Source organism: Polyodon spathula, chromosome 3, assembly GCF_017654505.1.
Source record: "Polyodon spathula isolate WHYD16114869_AA chromosome 3, ASM1765450v1, whole genome shotgun sequence".
Taxonomy (NCBI): Eukaryota; Metazoa; Chordata; class Actinopteri; order Acipenseriformes; family Polyodontidae; genus Polyodon; species Polyodon spathula.
In genome coordinates this window covers 91,804,540-91,823,234 of record NC_054536.1, presented here as the reverse complement: position 1 = coordinate 91,823,234, position 18,695 = coordinate 91,804,540, and the positions used below count along the sequence as shown (strand labels likewise).

The window sequence follows — 18,695 nt, the reverse complement described above, 5'->3', positions numbered from 1 at the left end:
ATAAAGGATGGATATTTACAGAACGCATGTCTGTGCTATCTGCCAAAACACTGGAGAATACAGAGCATAGTGGTGTTACAGCACAGTGTATACAGCCCAACTGTGACGGTGAAGCCATCCCTCCCATTAAACTATTCTGTTGCTCATCCAGTATGACACACTGAAAAACTCTTAGATGACGACACAGCACATTCCACTTGCCCATGTAAACACAGTTTCATAACAGTGTACCTCATACACTTCCATTTTTGCAGGTGACAATATCATTGGGTCATCCATGTTACTATGAATGCTAATGTCGGCCCATCACCCATTCCTCCTTTGCAAAAGACTGTATTATGCCATTGAACATCTGGAATCCCATACAAAATAAAGTTATGCGAGGACATAGTCATATTACAGCACTATTGGTAGTCATTTAACATACCATACTAGGGATGTGCTTTTGGTACATTTTTATAAATGTTTAAATGCTATGCAGGTGTTAGCATTTAAACCACACACACACACACACACACACACACACACACACACACACACAAATTACTTTATGATGTATACTGACAGCCCTGGTTAGTATATAGAAGTTAACAGCTTACCTGCATGTTCTCTCTTAGATCTGTGGCTTCTCTTAAAGGCTGCAATGCATTCTTGAAGACCTCGTCCACTGCTTTAATCACCAATATCCTCATGGTGGCATACTCTCTGGACTTCTTCCCCTTCCTCACAGACAGCCCCCGTTTGTGTGGCTTCCCCCCTCCCCTGCGGTTGGTGATGGCCACATGCACAAAAATCCAGGCATGGGGCAACATCTCCCCTGTTAGAGACTGCAGGGGAACGTGGCGAAAGCCAGGCTGCAAGCACTCGAAAGGAATGGTATACTGTCCAATAAACTCATCCCCAATGTAATCGTCATCCAGCACTACAAAGCGCACCATGGCCAACTCCGGCAGGTTGATCTGAAACTCAAAGCTCTCATCAAAAATGGGATTGTCTCCATTCTGATTGACGGTTTTTGTCCTTTGCTCAGCGCAGTCCGCTGGTATCCCATGGATCTCCACGTAAACATAAGGATCCACCACATCTCCCTTGGACCCTGAACCTTTGGGCTTGGGAAAGTTCTGCCCACTGATGATCTTAATGTGAAGGAGCTGAGGAGAGACACCAGGAACAGAATCTTTAGTGTTGGCACTGAAATAAGACACCTCTTCTCTCATGATGGCGGGCCGGAGTACATAGCCACAGTTGCCATTTTGGCGGAACCAGCCGATATTAAGGTCCATCATCAAACCTGGAGTCTGAAAATTCATAGCCACTATCTGACAGCCACACTTCCAGAAATCCTGGGGGTTCATGTTACTAGAATCTATTCTCATGGGGCTTGGATAGACCCTTGCAAGAAACTTTTTGTTGTAGTTGACAAAATCACCTGGGTGTTCATTGGCATAGCCGGTTGCAAGCACTTCGTTGAAAGAGCAGGTTTCCCAGTATTTCTGACTCTGAAAAGACAGCTGGAAGTCTTTGAACGTGACTGACTTACAGAGGCTAACCATGTCAGAAAGGTCTTTGGAGAGCAGAAATTTCTTCTGGGTAACCACGTTTGGATGCTCCCCTGCTTCATTACCTCCGCTCCGAGTCATCTCTGCCCCCTCATCTTCATCGGTCACATCTCCCTCTGGGCTGGTGCAGTTAGCCGCAAGCTTTTTGGCTTTCAGTAGGATTTTACCTTTTAAAGCATAAGGAGATGGGAGATAGCTTTCCTCTGCATTAGGCAACTTGGTGTAGAGTTTATCCCCCAGGATCTTTTTCAGGTGTTGAAACATGACCTTCTGCTGCTTGATGGAGCAGTGGTTTTCCAAACAGATTATCAAGGGGTATTCGGACGCCACAAAGGCATATTTGTTGATAATGTCAATGACACTACGGAAGACTATCTGTGACATCATGGTATGCCCCGTGTATATTACTGGCTCATTGTCTGGACCGTCCCAGACGTCCATCTCAACACTTCGGCAACCCATTTTGAGGGCGCGTATGTATCCTGTGATGTCAGAAGGGCCCCGGAACTGGTCTTCTATCAAATAGGTATTGTGAGATGCATTCAGGTAATAGTGGGACAGGGGCTGATGCATGTCCTGGCACACATTCTTATGTTCAGGGTCGAATATATGGCACTCGTGGGACATGAGGTATTTGGTAAAGCCATCCAAAGACAGCCAGCCCTTCTCCTGGCCTTTTTTTGACGGCTCGTATTTTTGTATTATTTCCAGGCTGGTATCCTCGTTGACCTGAGCCATTCCCTGCTCTGCCTCCAGAAACATCATGAGGTCCTTGACATCCAGAAACTCTTTATTGCTTGAGAACTGAACCAAGAGAAAGTAGATCTCTGGCCTGGTGCAAAGTTCGTGAAAAACCTCAATGAACTCCTCCTTAGTGACAATGTTGTCTTTTGCTTTGTGAAATTCTTTGAACTTGAGCTCTATCTTGACATTCTTCAAGCCCAGGTTTAAGGTTTTGATCAGTTGAACAGCGGTTCCTAAAGCAATTTGCTCAGCACCATTAACATCCGTCTCTGAAAAGAGGTCGGACAGCCATGAAGTCCGCATGCTGTTTTGACTGCTCTCAATCATGTCCAGCGTTTGTTTCCCGTAAGAGATCAGGTATCTCAGCCCTGTCACCCAAATGTTCGCCACGTCTGTAGAGTTGGCTACCAAGTCCAGTGATTCATAGTTTTCTCCGTATATGATTGAAAATGAACAGTCTTCCGATATTTGATCATAAACTCCATTGGTGCGAAAAATATCAGTATTCTTTCCTGTCCGCACCTCTTTAACAGATTTGATGTCAATCTTTGCTTTTTCAGACTCCTTTTTTGACGGCTCCCACCTCAGCGACTGCATGTCTGCGTCTAATAAAAAATACCTATTGTAGACCCTGGAATTCGAGCGGACCTTTTTGAGTTCCGAGCCCTCCACCATGGCATTGATACAGTCACTAGCACTGCTGATTTTCTTCTCAGTGGGCATGCTGCTGAAGGAAACCGTCTTTTTTCTCTCTCGTCGCTGTCGTGAGCCATCCTAGGTAACAAAGAGAAACCCCTGATTACTGACAGTTCAATTTTAACAGACATGGTTACAGTATGTTGTTTAGGATTGCATTGCACTTGGATTGCATTTAAGAATGCAGCTTGATAGTCCTGGCTTCAGTTCTAGGAGTAATTAGAGATTTTATAAAAGTTAAGGGCAGTACATCCAGATGAGAAATCTTAACACTTAAAGAGTAGTGTATAAGCAACTCGAAATTTCTATTGGAAAATATAACAGATAACAAAATCTTATAAAAATAAAAATAAAAAACACATTCTTAAATTGCTTGCTTTGCAATTTACTTTTTCAAGCTGGACACTATATTACTTACTCAATAATGGTAAGGCAGAAAACAATTGAAGGTTCTGGATACTTAATGTTTTAGCTCATCTCAGCGAGAACAACATTTAGATATCAATTTTTAAAAAATGTACTAAATTAAGTAGCAACCATAACAGTGACTGTACAATTGAAATCAATATGTTCAATCATGCGCTCTCAAAATAAGATTCAGTTACTCTTAAATATAAATGCTTCTTTATGGCTTCAATGCAGCATTTCCATTAAGTCTGGTACTGTAGTTTCTTACTATATTGTTTCTAAATTTACTGAACTGTATATGTACATTTTGGCACTGGGTCCAGGAACACTAGACCTTGGTTTCTGTTGGGGTTTCCAGAATACGTTTATAATAGGTAAACTGGATATATATACTGTGTTGTTTGCCGTCAGATAAAAAATAAATAAATACAAATTCATATTGAATGACAAAATGTCAATAAACCAGAAGTGTCCTTAAACTGAAAAAACAACAAACCAAACAGTGGGTTCTCATTTGACTGTTTTTTTTAATGCTGACTTGTTTATAGATTTCACAAGGGTGGCAAATAGGAAACGAGAAAGAGGAAGGGCACTATCAGCATTTATCAAACAAGAACCAAAGGTTTTGCTCTTGGAACATCAAACACCACGTTTACCAAAAGTTAAAAAAAAAAAAAGTCAAGCTTTGCTACTAAATCAATGGGGTTAGCATGGGTTAGTTGTATTGCTCTGGCCCTCCTGCTCTCTGAGGTGGTGGATTGCCTGACACAAACATCTATGTACTGTACATACTGTACCATAATTTAAGAGTCAAGATACACAGTCACTGAAGGGATAGGAAAATAAGAACATAAGAAAGTTTACAAACGAGAGGAGGCCATTCGGCCCATCTTGCTGGTTTGGTTGTTAGTTGCTTATTGATCCCAGAATCTCATCAAGCAGCTTCTTAAAGGATCCCAGGGTGTCAGCTTCAACAACATTACTGGGAAGTTGATTCCAGACCCTCACAATTCTCTGTGTAAAAAAGTGCCTCCTATTTTCTGTTCTGAATGCTCCTTTGTCTAATCTCCATTTGTGACCCCTGGTCCTTGTTTCTTTTTACAGGTTGAAAAAGTCCCTTGGGTCGACATTGTCAATACCTTTTAGAATTTGGAATGCTTGAATTAGGTCGCCACGTAGTCTTCTTTGTTCAAGACTGAACAGATTTAATTATTTTAGCCTGTCTGCATATAACATGCCTTTTAAGCCGGGAATAATTCTGGCCGCTCTTCTTTGCACTCTTCCTAGAGTAGCAATATCTCTTTTATAGCGAGGTACCCAGAACTGCACACAATATTCAAGATGAGGTCTTACTAGTGCATTGTACAGTTTTAACATTACTTTCCTTGATTTAAATTCAACACTTTTCACAATGTATCCAAGCATCTTGTTGGCCTTTTTTATAGCTTCCCCACATTGTCTAGATGAAGACATTTCTGAGTCAACAAAAACTCCTAGGTCTTTTTCATAGATTCCTTCTCCAATTTCAGTATCTCCCATATGACATTTATAATGTACATTTTTATTTCCTGCGTGCAGTACCTTACACTTTTCTCTATTAAATGTAAATTGTCATGTGTCTGCCCAGTTCGGAATCTTGTCTAGATCATTTTGAATGACCTTTGCTGCTGCAACAGTGTTTGCCACTCCTCCTACTTTTGTGTCATCTGCAAATTTAACAAGTAAACAAATAAAAGGAGAACAGTGTGCCACACAAAGAGCCTGTGAGAGGGCCTGAGCAGCCTGTCGGAGCCTGCGAGAGCCTGTGATAGCGCCTGCGACTCGAGTTAGCATTAGCATAAAGGTGCACCTTCAACCAGTTTGTGACGAACACAGATGAATCTTCATCCTCTGCTTGAAAATCTAACCTTCCAATACAGTGTGGAAAACATCTTGTAATTACCTTGGGAGAGCTGGCAGGCCCTTTAAGGTCCCCGGAGGATCTCTGTGATTGACAGGTGACACGAGCGCTACTTGGAGGTCTCCGTCAACCGGATTCTCAGAAGCAAAAGGGGGCGAGACCCTATACAAGGGCTGCAGGCTCTGTAAACCAACTATCTACAGCATTAGCTGCTGCACAGACCCCTTATTCATGGCTGCGTGACCCCCCCGAAGCCTCTGCTGAGGGAAGTGTGAGGGAGAAAGGGAAAAGACGGACAGTCAGACTGAGTAAAGGGGCGAGTGGATCAGAAAAGGGAGACTGGGCTGGAGTCCGAGAGAGGGACGGTTGTTTGAGTGGCCTCTGGAACTCCTGTGTGTGTGTGTGGGTTGTGATCCTTCCCCCATCCTTCAGTTTACTCCATGCTCTTTCCACCTCTATTTATTATTCACAATAAATACGGGCTGTTATTCCATTTTCCCTAGTGAGTTGAAGCAGTCTGATTTCATCAGGACTCCTACCTGAGTGAATGCTACAACAAGATTTGTTTGGAAAGTTTGATAGCATTTGTCCCCTGTGATGTCCCCCATGGATGGCTGTGTTATCAATTATTAATATGCTAAATTGCAATGCCAGATCATTTAAGACCTTATAGTATCTGTACACCTATATGGAGTAGCACTAAACACAAACATATTACGTTACAGCAGTACATACTATAAATCTATTGAATCTATTAAATCTATTATAAGTTTTTCCGTGCAATATGTGTAATCAAGCAGTCATTTGTAGACTAATAAATCACTGTCACTGGCTGCATGAGCAACACTGAAGGAACACAAGCACACTGCAGCTAGCTAATCAAGGCATGACCATGGCACTTGTCTTCCATATTAACTTGTGGTAGTTTTTTTTTTTTCGTTCATAATATTCGTTATCAATTTAAGTACCAAGTAGTTTACAGTGCAGAAAGTGACCAAAGAGACACAATCAGTACTAGGAGTTCTGACGAAAGCGGATTAGTTGAAGCTAATTGTTTATAAACCTCTGTCTAGTAAAGGAAGTCTAAAGCTGATCTGCAAGACCACAGGGCCCTTCTGCAATTTCCATTAGCTGTAAATGGTTTAAATAGTGTAGTACCTTTACTCGCTGAGTCTTTACCACAATAATGTAACCGAGGTAAGGATTCCAATTGCATGCTGTAGACAGAAGCAACCAGCTATAAATTATCAGAGCTGGAAATAAGGTGTTCGCAATTCATTGCACAAAACCAACATCTCGAGGGACATTATACTTTGTTTAAGCTGCTGTTTGTATTCCATGAAACCTCATACCCAAAATGATATCTTCATACCCCACAACAACATACCGCCTGTAGATGCACACACATTCTAGCTAGCTACTGCAGTCTATTTCAGGAAAACGTTTTTTGACTAGGACATGCTGCATCGACGACATTTCACTGTTTAACTATAGCATACTACACCTATGCTGCACTGGAAACCAATTGTACTAGAACTTTGAGAGAATCATAGAATATAAATTAGCTGTGTACCAACTCAACAGTGGCAGATTGCCACAGAGATATTTTATTTTGGAGAATGGTTAACCGTGCACGTAAGCCTCTAGTGCATTTCTGTCTGTACAAATATGCAAAATGCTGGAGAGGGTCCTTTATAGTGGCATTTAGATCCCACACCACCATCAGTAAGATCAATTGAACAGACTCCTGTTCAAACACATACATTGGCAACACAAAGCGTCAAACAAACTGTGTGAAATCTGATTAAGATATTGGTCAGTCACATTTAAGAACTGGAATTATACAGACAGATGTTTATTAATAGATCAATAAACTAATAAATCAATCTCTGACTTCCTCGCTGTCTTCAGGAAGCAGAAAGTAAAAGGTATAGCTAACAGTAGAGGACAATTAAGTCCTCCTTTTCTCATAAATGTAAATATACCCCTTGTTTTTAACACTAGGCGTTGCCTTACTACCACTGAGTCAAAGAAAGAAACACCACCACAAATAATATATTCGTATTTCTTCATTGTTTTCTTGTTTTGTAGAGATGCACTAAACAACTGCCAACAAGCCGTACTGCAATTATTTCTGTTAACTACAGAATAATCTTCCAGTGGTATGTAAGATATTATTTCTATTAACTACAGAACAATCTTCCAGTGGTATGTAAGATGCCGCCAGCAACAGCAGCTCTATAGAGAAAGAGGTCATAAATGCACTCTGGGCACCACTGATTCAACAATAGGTGGATCAGATTTTATTGCAGTGAGATGAAGTCGTGACAAATGATTTTTCCACCTCGTACACTCAGAGAAACAAAATCAACAACGACTTTTCTTCTTGAGTTTCAATTGATCCTTGAAATCAGCACATATTTAATGTAAATAGACCAGACCACACTTTTGATTAGCAGATAAAAGGCATCCTGCCAGTACAAACAGACCACAAAAATAAATACAAAAATGTCTAGAGACTGGAGATTATTTCAAATAAGTATGTTAGTGACATACACCTACTACAACTATACTTAGAAAGCTACAACCATGAAATCACTAACCTTCCCCATGTAAAAAGTGGGACATACTTCCACATTCTAAGGAATGACAAAAAACAAGTTTTTAAAACTTTCATCAGTTTGAATTATACTCCTGTTCCAGGGAAACCAGCGTCAAGGTAACATTATAAACAGCAGAATCATTTCCAGACATGCATTACCCCCTTTACAGAGCAAGCAGTGAATGTCCTCCAATCCTCACTACATGTTGCTAAAAATAAAGGTTGCAGCAGTACAATAAAGAAAGTGTAAGGTCAGAGAAAATCTCATGAAATGGAGGCAGTCAGCTATGAAGACAGTAGTCTATGAAGGCTAAAGATGCAGAAATTAAGAATTGTCGAGTCTGCCTTCAAGAAAAATAATAAAACACCCTATAGAAATCATCTTTGTCATATTATGCTTTTCACATAGTATTTATGGGGATCTGATATGCAGTTTCATATGATGTTTTATGCAACGCAAACAAAATGTATTAAACTACAAAAAATATATATTTTCTATAGGTCATATAGACCAATTCTCTCATATTATTGAATTACAAATGGTACACTGAAATTTCGTTCTGTTTGATTTTTTTTTTTGAAACTTAGAATCAATTATTGTAAGGTGACATTGGTTTTATGTTGGGAAATATTTTTAAGAAAAATTAAAAACTGAAATATCTTGCTTGCATAAGTATTCAATACCCACACATTAATATTTGGTAGAGCCACCTTGCGCTGCAATAACAGCTTTAAGTCTTTTGGGGTAAGTATGGACCAGCTTTGCACACAGTGTCGGAGTGATTTTGGCCCATTCTTCTTGGCAGATTTGCTCCAGGTTGTTCAGGTTGGTTGGATGACGCTTGTGGGCCGCAATTTTCAAATAGTGCCACAGATTCTCAATGGGATTGAGATCAGGGCTTTGACTGGGCCACTGCAGGACATTCACCTTTTTGTTCTTGAGCCACTCCAATGTTGCTTTGGCCTTGTGCTTGGGATCATTGTCCTGCTGAAAGATGAATTTCCTCACAAGCTTCAGTTTTTTAGTGGACTGAAGCAGATTCTCTTGCAGTATTTTCCTGTATTTTGCTCCATCCATTCTTCCTTCAATTGTAACAAGATGCCCAGTCCCTGCTGATGAGAAGCATCCCCACAGCATGATGCTGCCACCACCATGCTTCACTGTAGGGATGGTGGGTCTTGAAGCATGGGCAGTGTTAGGTTTGCGCAACACATAGCGCTTTGAGTTTTGGCCAAAAAGCTCTATCATGGTCTCATCTGACCACAAAACCTTTTCCCACATCGCAGCTGGGTCACTCTCATGCTTTCTGGCAAACTCCAGACGTGCTTTCAGATGGTACTTTTTGAGTAACGGCTTCTTTCTTGCCACCCTCCCATACAGGCCAGTGTTATGCAGAGCTCTTGATATGGTTGACTGGTGCACCATTACTCCACTCCCAGCCACTGAACTCTGTAGTGATTGTTGGCCTCTCTGTGGCTTCTCTCACTAGTCTCCTTCTTGTTTGAGCACTGAGTTTTGAGGGACGGCCTTTTCTTGGCAGTGCCTGGGTGGTGTGATGCAGCTTCCACTTTTTGCTTATTGATCCAACTGTACTCACTGGGATATCCAAACACTTGGATATTATTTTGTACCTTTTCCCTAATCTATGCATTTGTATTACTTAATCTCGAACTTTTTATCCAGAAAATGTGACAGCAACTTTAATGGTTCACAGGTGGAGGCCAATGGTAAGGTAATTGTGTCCTCATTAGGGCAATTTCTTTCATCGGTGCAAACTGGGAGCTTCCACAGCACAGGGGTTGAATACTTATGCAAGCAAGATATTTCAGTTTTTTATTTTTCTTAAAAATATTTCCCAACATAAAACCACTGTCACCTTACAATAACTGATTCTGAGTTTCAGTGTTTAAAAATAAAATATCAAACAGAACGAAATTTCAGTGTACCATTTGTAATTCGGTAATATGCGAGAATTGGTCAGGGGTCTGAATACTTTTGCAAGCCACTGTATGTATGCCAGCTTAAAAAAAAAAAAAAAAAAAAAAAGTATCTAAAGAAGGTGAAGTGCGACAAAGCCAAACAGAGATGAACCTGAACTGACCTAAACACATGGAACTGTTCCAATTTAGGCACATCTTATCCTGCAAGCTGGGGGTATGTTCTGCAAGGAAGGAAATGTTGAATGAAGCTGTTGTACACTGTGTACAGCGAGAGCAAGATGGCAGTTTTCAGTACAGTACGTTATATACACTTCTGCTTTCAGTCCTTTATGTGAACTGTGAAAAGGTGGAAAGTGGTAAATGTGTTAGCATGTTCATTGGAAGCATGACCATTCTGACAGCAGAGCAAACAGCATGAACAAAACTTACTTTTCTTTTATCAATCTTTCTCCATGCAACATTTAATTGCCTCCTGTCATATTTTAAAATGATTGTAGCCAACAAATAATTCCATAAATCATACTTGTTGTGCACGTCCATTTCTTAAATAGGCATCAAATGTGCAACTTAAGAAAAAAAAAACACATTCTGTAGAAGGTTAAACAAATCTTGATTTGCCAGCCAGCTTTTAGTGAGCGTTGCACTTGGTTGGTCATTTAATCTGGAGGGTATAATTGTCCCCAACCCTTCAATGGTTTATCCCCTGTCATTATCCAACCAGCTGCTTCCTTGATTGACTGACATCCTTAATTATCCAACCAGCTGCTTCCTTGATTGACTGACATCCTTAATTATCCATCCAGCTGCTACCGTGATTGACTGACATCTGTCATTATACAACCAGCTGCTTCCTTGATTGACATCCTTCAGCCAGTCACACGCTTTGTCCCAGAATGCACTTCTCTGGGAAAAAAGTCCAGGAAGTGCAAGGGTCCCAGATAAAATGTGGATAACGCTTGGACAATGAGAACATTAACCTAAAGTAGTACCAGATATCTGATCCAGTAGTTGAAGTCCAGGGCTTGTAACCAGAAGGTCACCGGTTCAAATCCCACCTCTGCCACTGACTGCCTTACTGTGTGACCCTGAGCAAGTCACTAAACCTCCTTGTGCTCCATCCTGTGGATGAGATTTTTCCTATTGTAAGTGACTCTGTATATAATGCACAGTTCACAGCATACCTCTGTAAACCGCTTTGTGATGGTGGTCCACTATGAAAATTAGTATATATTATATACTGTAGATGTAAGGTGACCATATGGCTCTGTGTTCAGAGGGACAGTTCAGTCTTTTCAACTCCCAACCCAATGCATTCTGGCACGTTTTACCTGTCTCGGGTACCATTCTTACCTTTAAGAGAAGCAAGACTACACTTACCAGAATGCACTGGGGTTGTGAGTTGAAAAGCCTGAACTATCCCAAACTGTCCTGCTGAACACTGAGCCATATGGTCACCTTATGTAGGTGTGTATCACTTCCTCCACCCTCACCTGCCTTTTAAGACTAGTACTGCCAATGTGTCACAGTTGTAACCACTGACGTGTGAATGCATTACTTATAGTGGTTCTCATGTATGTTTTCCTTTGTCATTATCTTCGCCATGCTTTTGGTGTGTTACACTTTCACTTGGAGGATGCGATTGTCCCCACTCCTTCAATACCTTCTTCCCTGTCATTATCAGCTTCTTCCTACTAACCGACATGCTTTGATCTAGAATGCAGTTCATTACTGTACAACAGCAGCTGATACGAGTTATAATCGGTGATGTTAGAAAACAATACTCATACTATATCTCATGTCAATTGTCCATTACTTGCAATGCAAAGGAAAATGTTTAAAAAAACATGCTTTAAGATTACCTGAGATACATTAGAGTAAGGATACATTTTACTAGGCTACTATACCTTCTGTTGTAAAAATGACTTTATGCACAGCTATGGCCAAAAGTTTTGCACCACCCTACAGAATTAACATATTTGTCTTCATAAAATCGATTGAAACCTGCTGAATAATGTTACTTTAACATATTTAATTACATACCGCTTTTAAGTTTTCCATATACTTAATGAAAAACTGACACATTTAAAAATTTCGAAATCTATCATGAAATACTGTACTACTATTAGGCTTCAGGTAGCTGTCTGCAATACCATTTTGTAGAAATCTCTCAATTATGTTCATACAGATTTTTTAAAATTATGTCTCAATCCTAAAATTCTAGACGATGCATTTGGCCAGAGCTGTATATCTTGTACTGTAAGTATGAAACACTAAAGGAAAAGACAAATAACACAAGGAGAGATGACATTTTGAGTATGATTCATTGAAAGATTACAGAGCATGTTTTATGCAAGATTGTCACAGGACAGTGTCACTGGCAAGCTGTGACTCAAGGAAGCTGCAGGTTGAAACATGCAAATAGACACAGAACAGACACGGACAACATACATTATCAAAACAAATGGCACAAGGGCCAAAACAAAAGGGTATACAAAACACTCACGAACATACACAAACACGGACGTAATTACAGCACCAGCACGGAACACAGACCTTCACCTTCATTTACCTTAACCATTTCTAACTAACATGTGATCACCCTATGTATACACCTGTGGCTGGAGTCAGAATTATTAAATTACTTATTCAAGCCACATTCCAGCCCCACTTGTTTTGACAGGGTGAAATTTAACCCCCTCCCTGCCAACCCATTATTCCCCACACCAATACATACACGCGTGCCTCAGCACAGCTTTCATCCTACCACAAAGATCCAGAATTACAATGACACTTGGTTACCTCGGCAACAGAACTCCATAACTGAAAATCTTTGGTATCCCTGGAGAAAAGGAAAGACTTCACCGAGCTATGTACCTAACTGCCAGGCAGGCAATTCTAGATCACCTAAATGTGTCAAAACAAAATGAAAGCCAGTTCAGGGTTTAATTTACTTTTGATTATCGTAAATCTGTTGCATGCCAGGAAGCAAATTGCTTTAAGCAACAACATTTCATTATGAATGTAATAAATCACCTTCCAATATCAGCGCTTTCTGCTGAAATATAAAACACACAATGTAGTACGCTGTCAAATTACAAGCTGATACATTTATTAGGACTGGGCTACAACGAAATAAAAATTAAAACCAGCCAAAAGTAATTGGACTTTACATTTCAAAACTTCATACATTTTAGCAAGGAAAGACAAAAAAAAAATGCTATATGGAGAATTAAATATGAAGTATTCATTCACTACATATATATATATATATATATATATATATATATATATATATACACACACACACACACACACACACACACACACACACACACACACAGATACTTCCTGTTTATGTTTACTAGACTTATTGTAAACAGTAAACAAAGAACAAACGAACAGACAAATAAACAAATCCAAAAATTACACTATTTTTAAGTCTGGGGAGGTGAGCAGACATCCTCCATCTCCAAAGTGTGTGTTGTACATTTGTAAATATTGTCACAGATCTATATAATGTATGTACACATGGATATACAGTGGCTTGCAAAAGTATTCAGACCCCTGACCAATTCTCTCATATTACCGAATTACAAATGGGTCATTGAAATTTCGTTCTGTTTGATATTTTATTTTTAAACACTGAAACTCAGAATCAGTTATTGTAAGGTGACATTGGTTTTATGTTGGGAAATATTTTTAAGAAAAATAAAAAACTGAAATATCTTGCTTGCATAAGTATTCAACCCCTGTGCTGTGGAAGCTCCCAGTTTGCACCGATTAAATAAATAGCCCTAATGAGGACACAATTACCTTACCATTGGCCTCCATTGGCTGTGAATCTGAAGGAAAATGAAGACCAAAGAGCATTCTACAGAAGTTACAGATAAAGTAATACAAATGCATAGATTAGGGAAAGGGTACAAAATAATATCCAAGTGTTTGGATAGCCCAGTGAGCACAATTGGATCAATAAGCAGAAAGTGGAAGCTGCATCACACCACCCAGGCACTGCCAAGAAAAGGCCATTCCTCAAAACTCAGTGCTCAAACAAGAAGGAGACTTGTGAGAGAAGCCACAGAGAGGTCAACAATCACTTTGAAGGAGCTGCAGAGTTCAGTGGCTGGGAGTGGAGTAATGGTGCACCAGTCAACCATATCAAGAGCTCTGCATAACACTGGCCAGTATGGGAGGGTGCCAAGAAAGAAGCCGTTACTCAAAAAATACCATCTGAAAGGACGTCTGGAGTTTGCCAGAAAGCATGAGAGTGACCCAGCTGCGATGTGGGAAAAGGTTTTGTGGTCAGATGAGACCAAGATAGAGCTTTTTGGCCAAAACTCAGAGCGCTATGTGTGGCGCAAACCAAACACTGCCCATGCCACAAGACACACCATTCCTACAGTAAAGTATGGTGGTGACAGCATCATGCTGTGGGGATGCTTCTCATCAGCAGGGACTGGGCATCTTGTTACAATTGAAGGAAAAATGGATGGAGCAAAATTCAGGAAAACACTGCAAGAGAATGGAATGGAATGGCTCAAGAACAAAAAGGTGACTGTCCTACAGTGGCCCAGTCAAAGTCCTGATCTCAATCCCATTGAGAATCTGTGGCACTATTTGAAAATTGCGGTCCACAAGCGTCATCCAACCAACCTGAACAACCTGGAGCAAATCTGCCAAGAAGAATGGGCCAAAATCACTCCGACACTGTGTGGAAAGCTGGTACATACTTACCCCAAAAGACTTAAAGCTGTTATTGCAGCAAAAGGTGGCTCTACCAAATATTAATGTGTGGGGGTTGAATACTTATGCAAGCAAGATATTTCAGTTTTTAATTTTTCTTAAAAATATTTCCCAACATAAAACCAATGTCACCTTACAATAATTGATTTTGAGTTTCAGTGTTTTAAAATAAAATATCGAACAGAACGAAATTTCAATGTACCATTTGTAATTCAGTAATATGAGAGAATTGGTCAGGGGCCTGAATACTTTTGCAAGCCACTGTATGCATGCATGTGTTTTGTTTGCATCGCATTTTATCTGCAGCTGTCTGCTAAACCGCCTTGAGTCTTACAAGTAATTTTCCATAAAGCCCCCACAAACACATTTATACACCGTAAGTTAGCACTAGCATTCATTACCTACAGTAGCTGTGAACTGTGATATGCACACTTTGAACAAACTGTTTGTCTACCATTCTATTCACTATAGACTCTCTCCTCTGGGAGGACTTTTTGCTTGTTGTAAAAGCATTCTATCAGAATAAAGGTGACTTTATTAGGACTTAGGGCAGTGACATAGCCATGGTGTACAACAGTAGTCAATATGTGACAGATAGTAAAATGCAGTGTAACATTGAAAGATGTGTGCACTCATTAATCGATTAGAATGAGTATGTCTGGCTCACTGTATCTGCTGTTGTTGGAAGTAGTTTATTCACAGTGTGTAATCTCTTATGACATCGCCTTAGGAATGCTTTAGTCATTTAGTACCAACAAAACGTCATCCAGCAGAGCAGTAGGAGGGTGTGAAAGTATTCAAATCTGTCAAAACTAAATGGATGGGCCTCATCAGTGAAGAAAAAACTATTGTTTATGTTTTGTTTTTTTTAAAAACTGAAGTGCCATTTTTAATTCTGACTGGCTGTAATGAATGCTCAGTGCACATCTACTGGACAGTAAATACTAAACAAAGTCACAATTTGTCCAAATTTGATTCGAGACGCATGACTCCAGTCACGGTCCACACCATACGGTACAGCCTTCATCGACGGGCACTATCGCTGAAGTCTACTACATTTTTGAATTAAATAAAATTCTGTAGTGAACCCAGGCAAGGTTATTAGGGCAGTCACTGTGTATTTATACCCATTACAGCAATTTATGCAGGCTGATCGAGGCCACATACAGGTGAATGGTTTATTTTTTATTTTTTATTCAACACAGGAATCAAAGTCAGCGTGTAACATTAGTTGCAAAAGGCTTTGGTAGTGGGTTATGCTTCACCAATACTTTTCACACTGACAAGAAGCACTGGGCCTGTTCTACATACAGTTACATCTGTTCTCAGGGTCAGTTAACTCTTCAAAACACTGTATACAATACCAATAATCCCCAAAATGGGCCAACAAATAAAAACTGGCAACATTAAAAAATGATGCTTAACTGTAATACCTGGGATTTTGTCACCAGTAATATCTTTGCTCAAAAAGCACCATCAAATTTGCATGGACAGTTTTTACCACCAGCATTTTTTTTGTTTTGTTTCAAAAGTGGGTACAACTGAAGTAATACTTTGGCAATAGCAGTTTAGCATGTAATCCAGTTGTTATGAAATCAGCCTTCTTTGAGCTCAATTGCTGTGCGGTAGGGCTGTTCAAAGGTTCAAAGGGTGGAAGGTTCGTTCGTTAGCCACAAATTCAAAGGTAGTTCGAAACCATAAAGGTTTGTCAGGAGGCATGCACACACTGGATGTTTATTTGTTAGTTTTTTCTCTTTGCTAACAGAAATCATTTGACAATGTGCGAGTACCATACAAATAACAAATTAAATGTCACTCGTATGCAAAATTTGATCTTTTGATCAGTATAATGCATACTACTTAAACAAAAGTTGTTGTATTAAAATCCACTACCAAATTGTTATTCATAGTAACTCTATATGGCATTTCTGCCATGTATGGAGCTGGGTAAATTATGCCAAAGCACCTGGGCAGTTGAATACCTAGTGTATATGACACTGAGAAAAGTGATATGGTTCAATATGTTTGAAACCTACAAAATACACGCTAACATTAATCATTTTTATTTCAAAAACTGAGCACCGCTATGGTCATATAATAGCATAGCAAGCTGCTGCAGCCTGCTGCTGCAAGTAGAACACCTCTGTGCATCTCAATTGGTTTCTTCTGCATAAATACACTGAATTATTAAAGCCTTTTCTCACACAAAAAATAATTACAAATTATGCCCTGGAGAACACTTCAAAAGTGATTCATCATTTTGGTTTAATTAATGGGCTCATCAGAGATTTTGAGGCAGAAATAATTACTGTATCTTGCAGTGGCATTAAAATTAACATTTTGGAAACAACATTTCCAGGCTTGTTGCCGTTAAAATGAAGTTGGGTTGGGTCACAACAGTCAGCCGAGACTCTGCTTACTGCAATGATGGTCACTGCTGGCTCTATGGGTTTTGCAATAACCTGTTAAACAAGCATTGAAATGGGGAACAAACAGGTTTTCTTAATATCGCAAGCAAGAGTTTCTACTAAAACTGGTGCCATCTACTGCAGCCCCTTTGTGTACTTTGAGCGTGTGACAAAGCAACCCCTGACTGTTAAACAAAGACAGTAGGAGGATGACTGTGCCCCCACCCCAGCCCACAAAAGTTGCTTTTAGCATTGAACAAAGTTTGCTCAAATTGAGAGAATGTGGTCAGATACAAATTGAACAACAGGTTAGCAATTTCAGTCTGACCCCGTGTATAAGTATAGCTGAGAGCCAGACCTGGGGCAAGGTGCTGAATTTTTTATAAGCATTCGAGTCCCTGCAATATACTGCCAGCTCAGGGACAGTAAGGGGTCACCAATGCTCATTTCATACAGTAACTGTCCTCCTTAGTTATAGTTTAGCTTGCTTGTTGTATAGTAACTAGGTCATACCAGAAATAGGTCTCTGCATTGTTAGTGGTTAGCGTAAAGGCCCTTGTATGGCCGCATTTTAACAGATTCTTGTGTTGCTTTTGGCTACACTATGTATGAAAGCCTAAACCGTTTTGGTTCCCTATATGAAGCTTTGTAAATACTTGGGCACCTGGGCTCTGTTTTGCAACCTCGCCCTTTTACAAGGTAAACAACGGTTAATCAGGTATTTAATCAATGATAATTTGTAGAATTACACTAGTAGTAGTATATTCTTGAATTGTATCAACTACAGTAATTAGTTCTCATGAAACATTTACAAAACAGTGCAACATTTTCTCACATGAACTCAAGCAGCAGCATTCAAATGCTCTACTGAGCAAGCAACAAGGCTGTGTTGCTATAGTAACAAGTGAATAGTCTGAGGCAAAGAAGGTTCTTCCTAGGAGCATGGATTTCGATTACTCTGTGCAGGGAGAGGGAAAGGAACCTCAACAGATTCAACATTTAAACAGTTTTAACCAAGGTAACCAACTGCTACTAGGACATTTACATTCCGACTGTCAGTTACAGAATGCTGTTTATAATCTAAAATACGCTTGCTTTTTTTTTTTTTTTTTTTTTTTTTTTTACAAACCCCGTAACTATTATGTCTACAGCAAGCAGATTCACCACCAGGTCACATGCTAAACAAGCTAATCTCCGGCGTGCAATTATAAATGGTCTAGTTCACACTCTGTGTTCAGTGGGCTTTGCAGCAGTAGAACTCCTATAATAATGACACAAACTTTTCCAACCCAAGTAAACTCTACTGGATTAAAACACCATCAAATGTCTTTTTACTTAAGTATCATTAAGGTTTCTATTTATTTATTTACAGAAACAACAAGAAATTTCTGGTTTTAGGTCAGGAACCAAAAAAGTCACATGACCACTACCAAGAGTCCATATGGTTTATGCACAATATTGGGGCTTCAACAGAATCACAGAACACAGTTTTGCACTGAATTTAAAACCAGCACCTCAAAGTGTGTGGCCTGTTCACATAATTATACATGACATGCTGAGGTGGTTGAAAAACAGTATTGTAAAAGCATAAAGACCAGTTTACATACAAATAGTCAAATGTAATTTCTGCAAAAATGCCATTGTACTTTTTGTTAGTTCTTTAACTGAAATGATCTGATTACAATTGAAAAAGG

General features: G+C 39.7%; 1 protein-coding gene across 5 annotated transcripts in view; it reads right to left on the bottom strand.

Annotated features, from left to right (window-relative positions):
- LOC121313653 (inactive phospholipase C-like protein 2) overlaps positions 1-18,695 on the bottom strand; it is a 74,564-nt gene that overhangs the window by 28,039 nt on the left and 27,830 nt on the right. For all 5 annotated transcript variants that reach the window (XM_041246400.1, XM_041246396.1, XM_041246401.1 and 2 more), the window contains one exon: positions 600-3,077. In XM_041246400.1, coding sequence (XP_041102334.1) covers positions 600-3,077 — 2,478 coding nt within the window. The remainder of the gene's footprint in view (positions 1-599; positions 3,078-18,695) is intronic.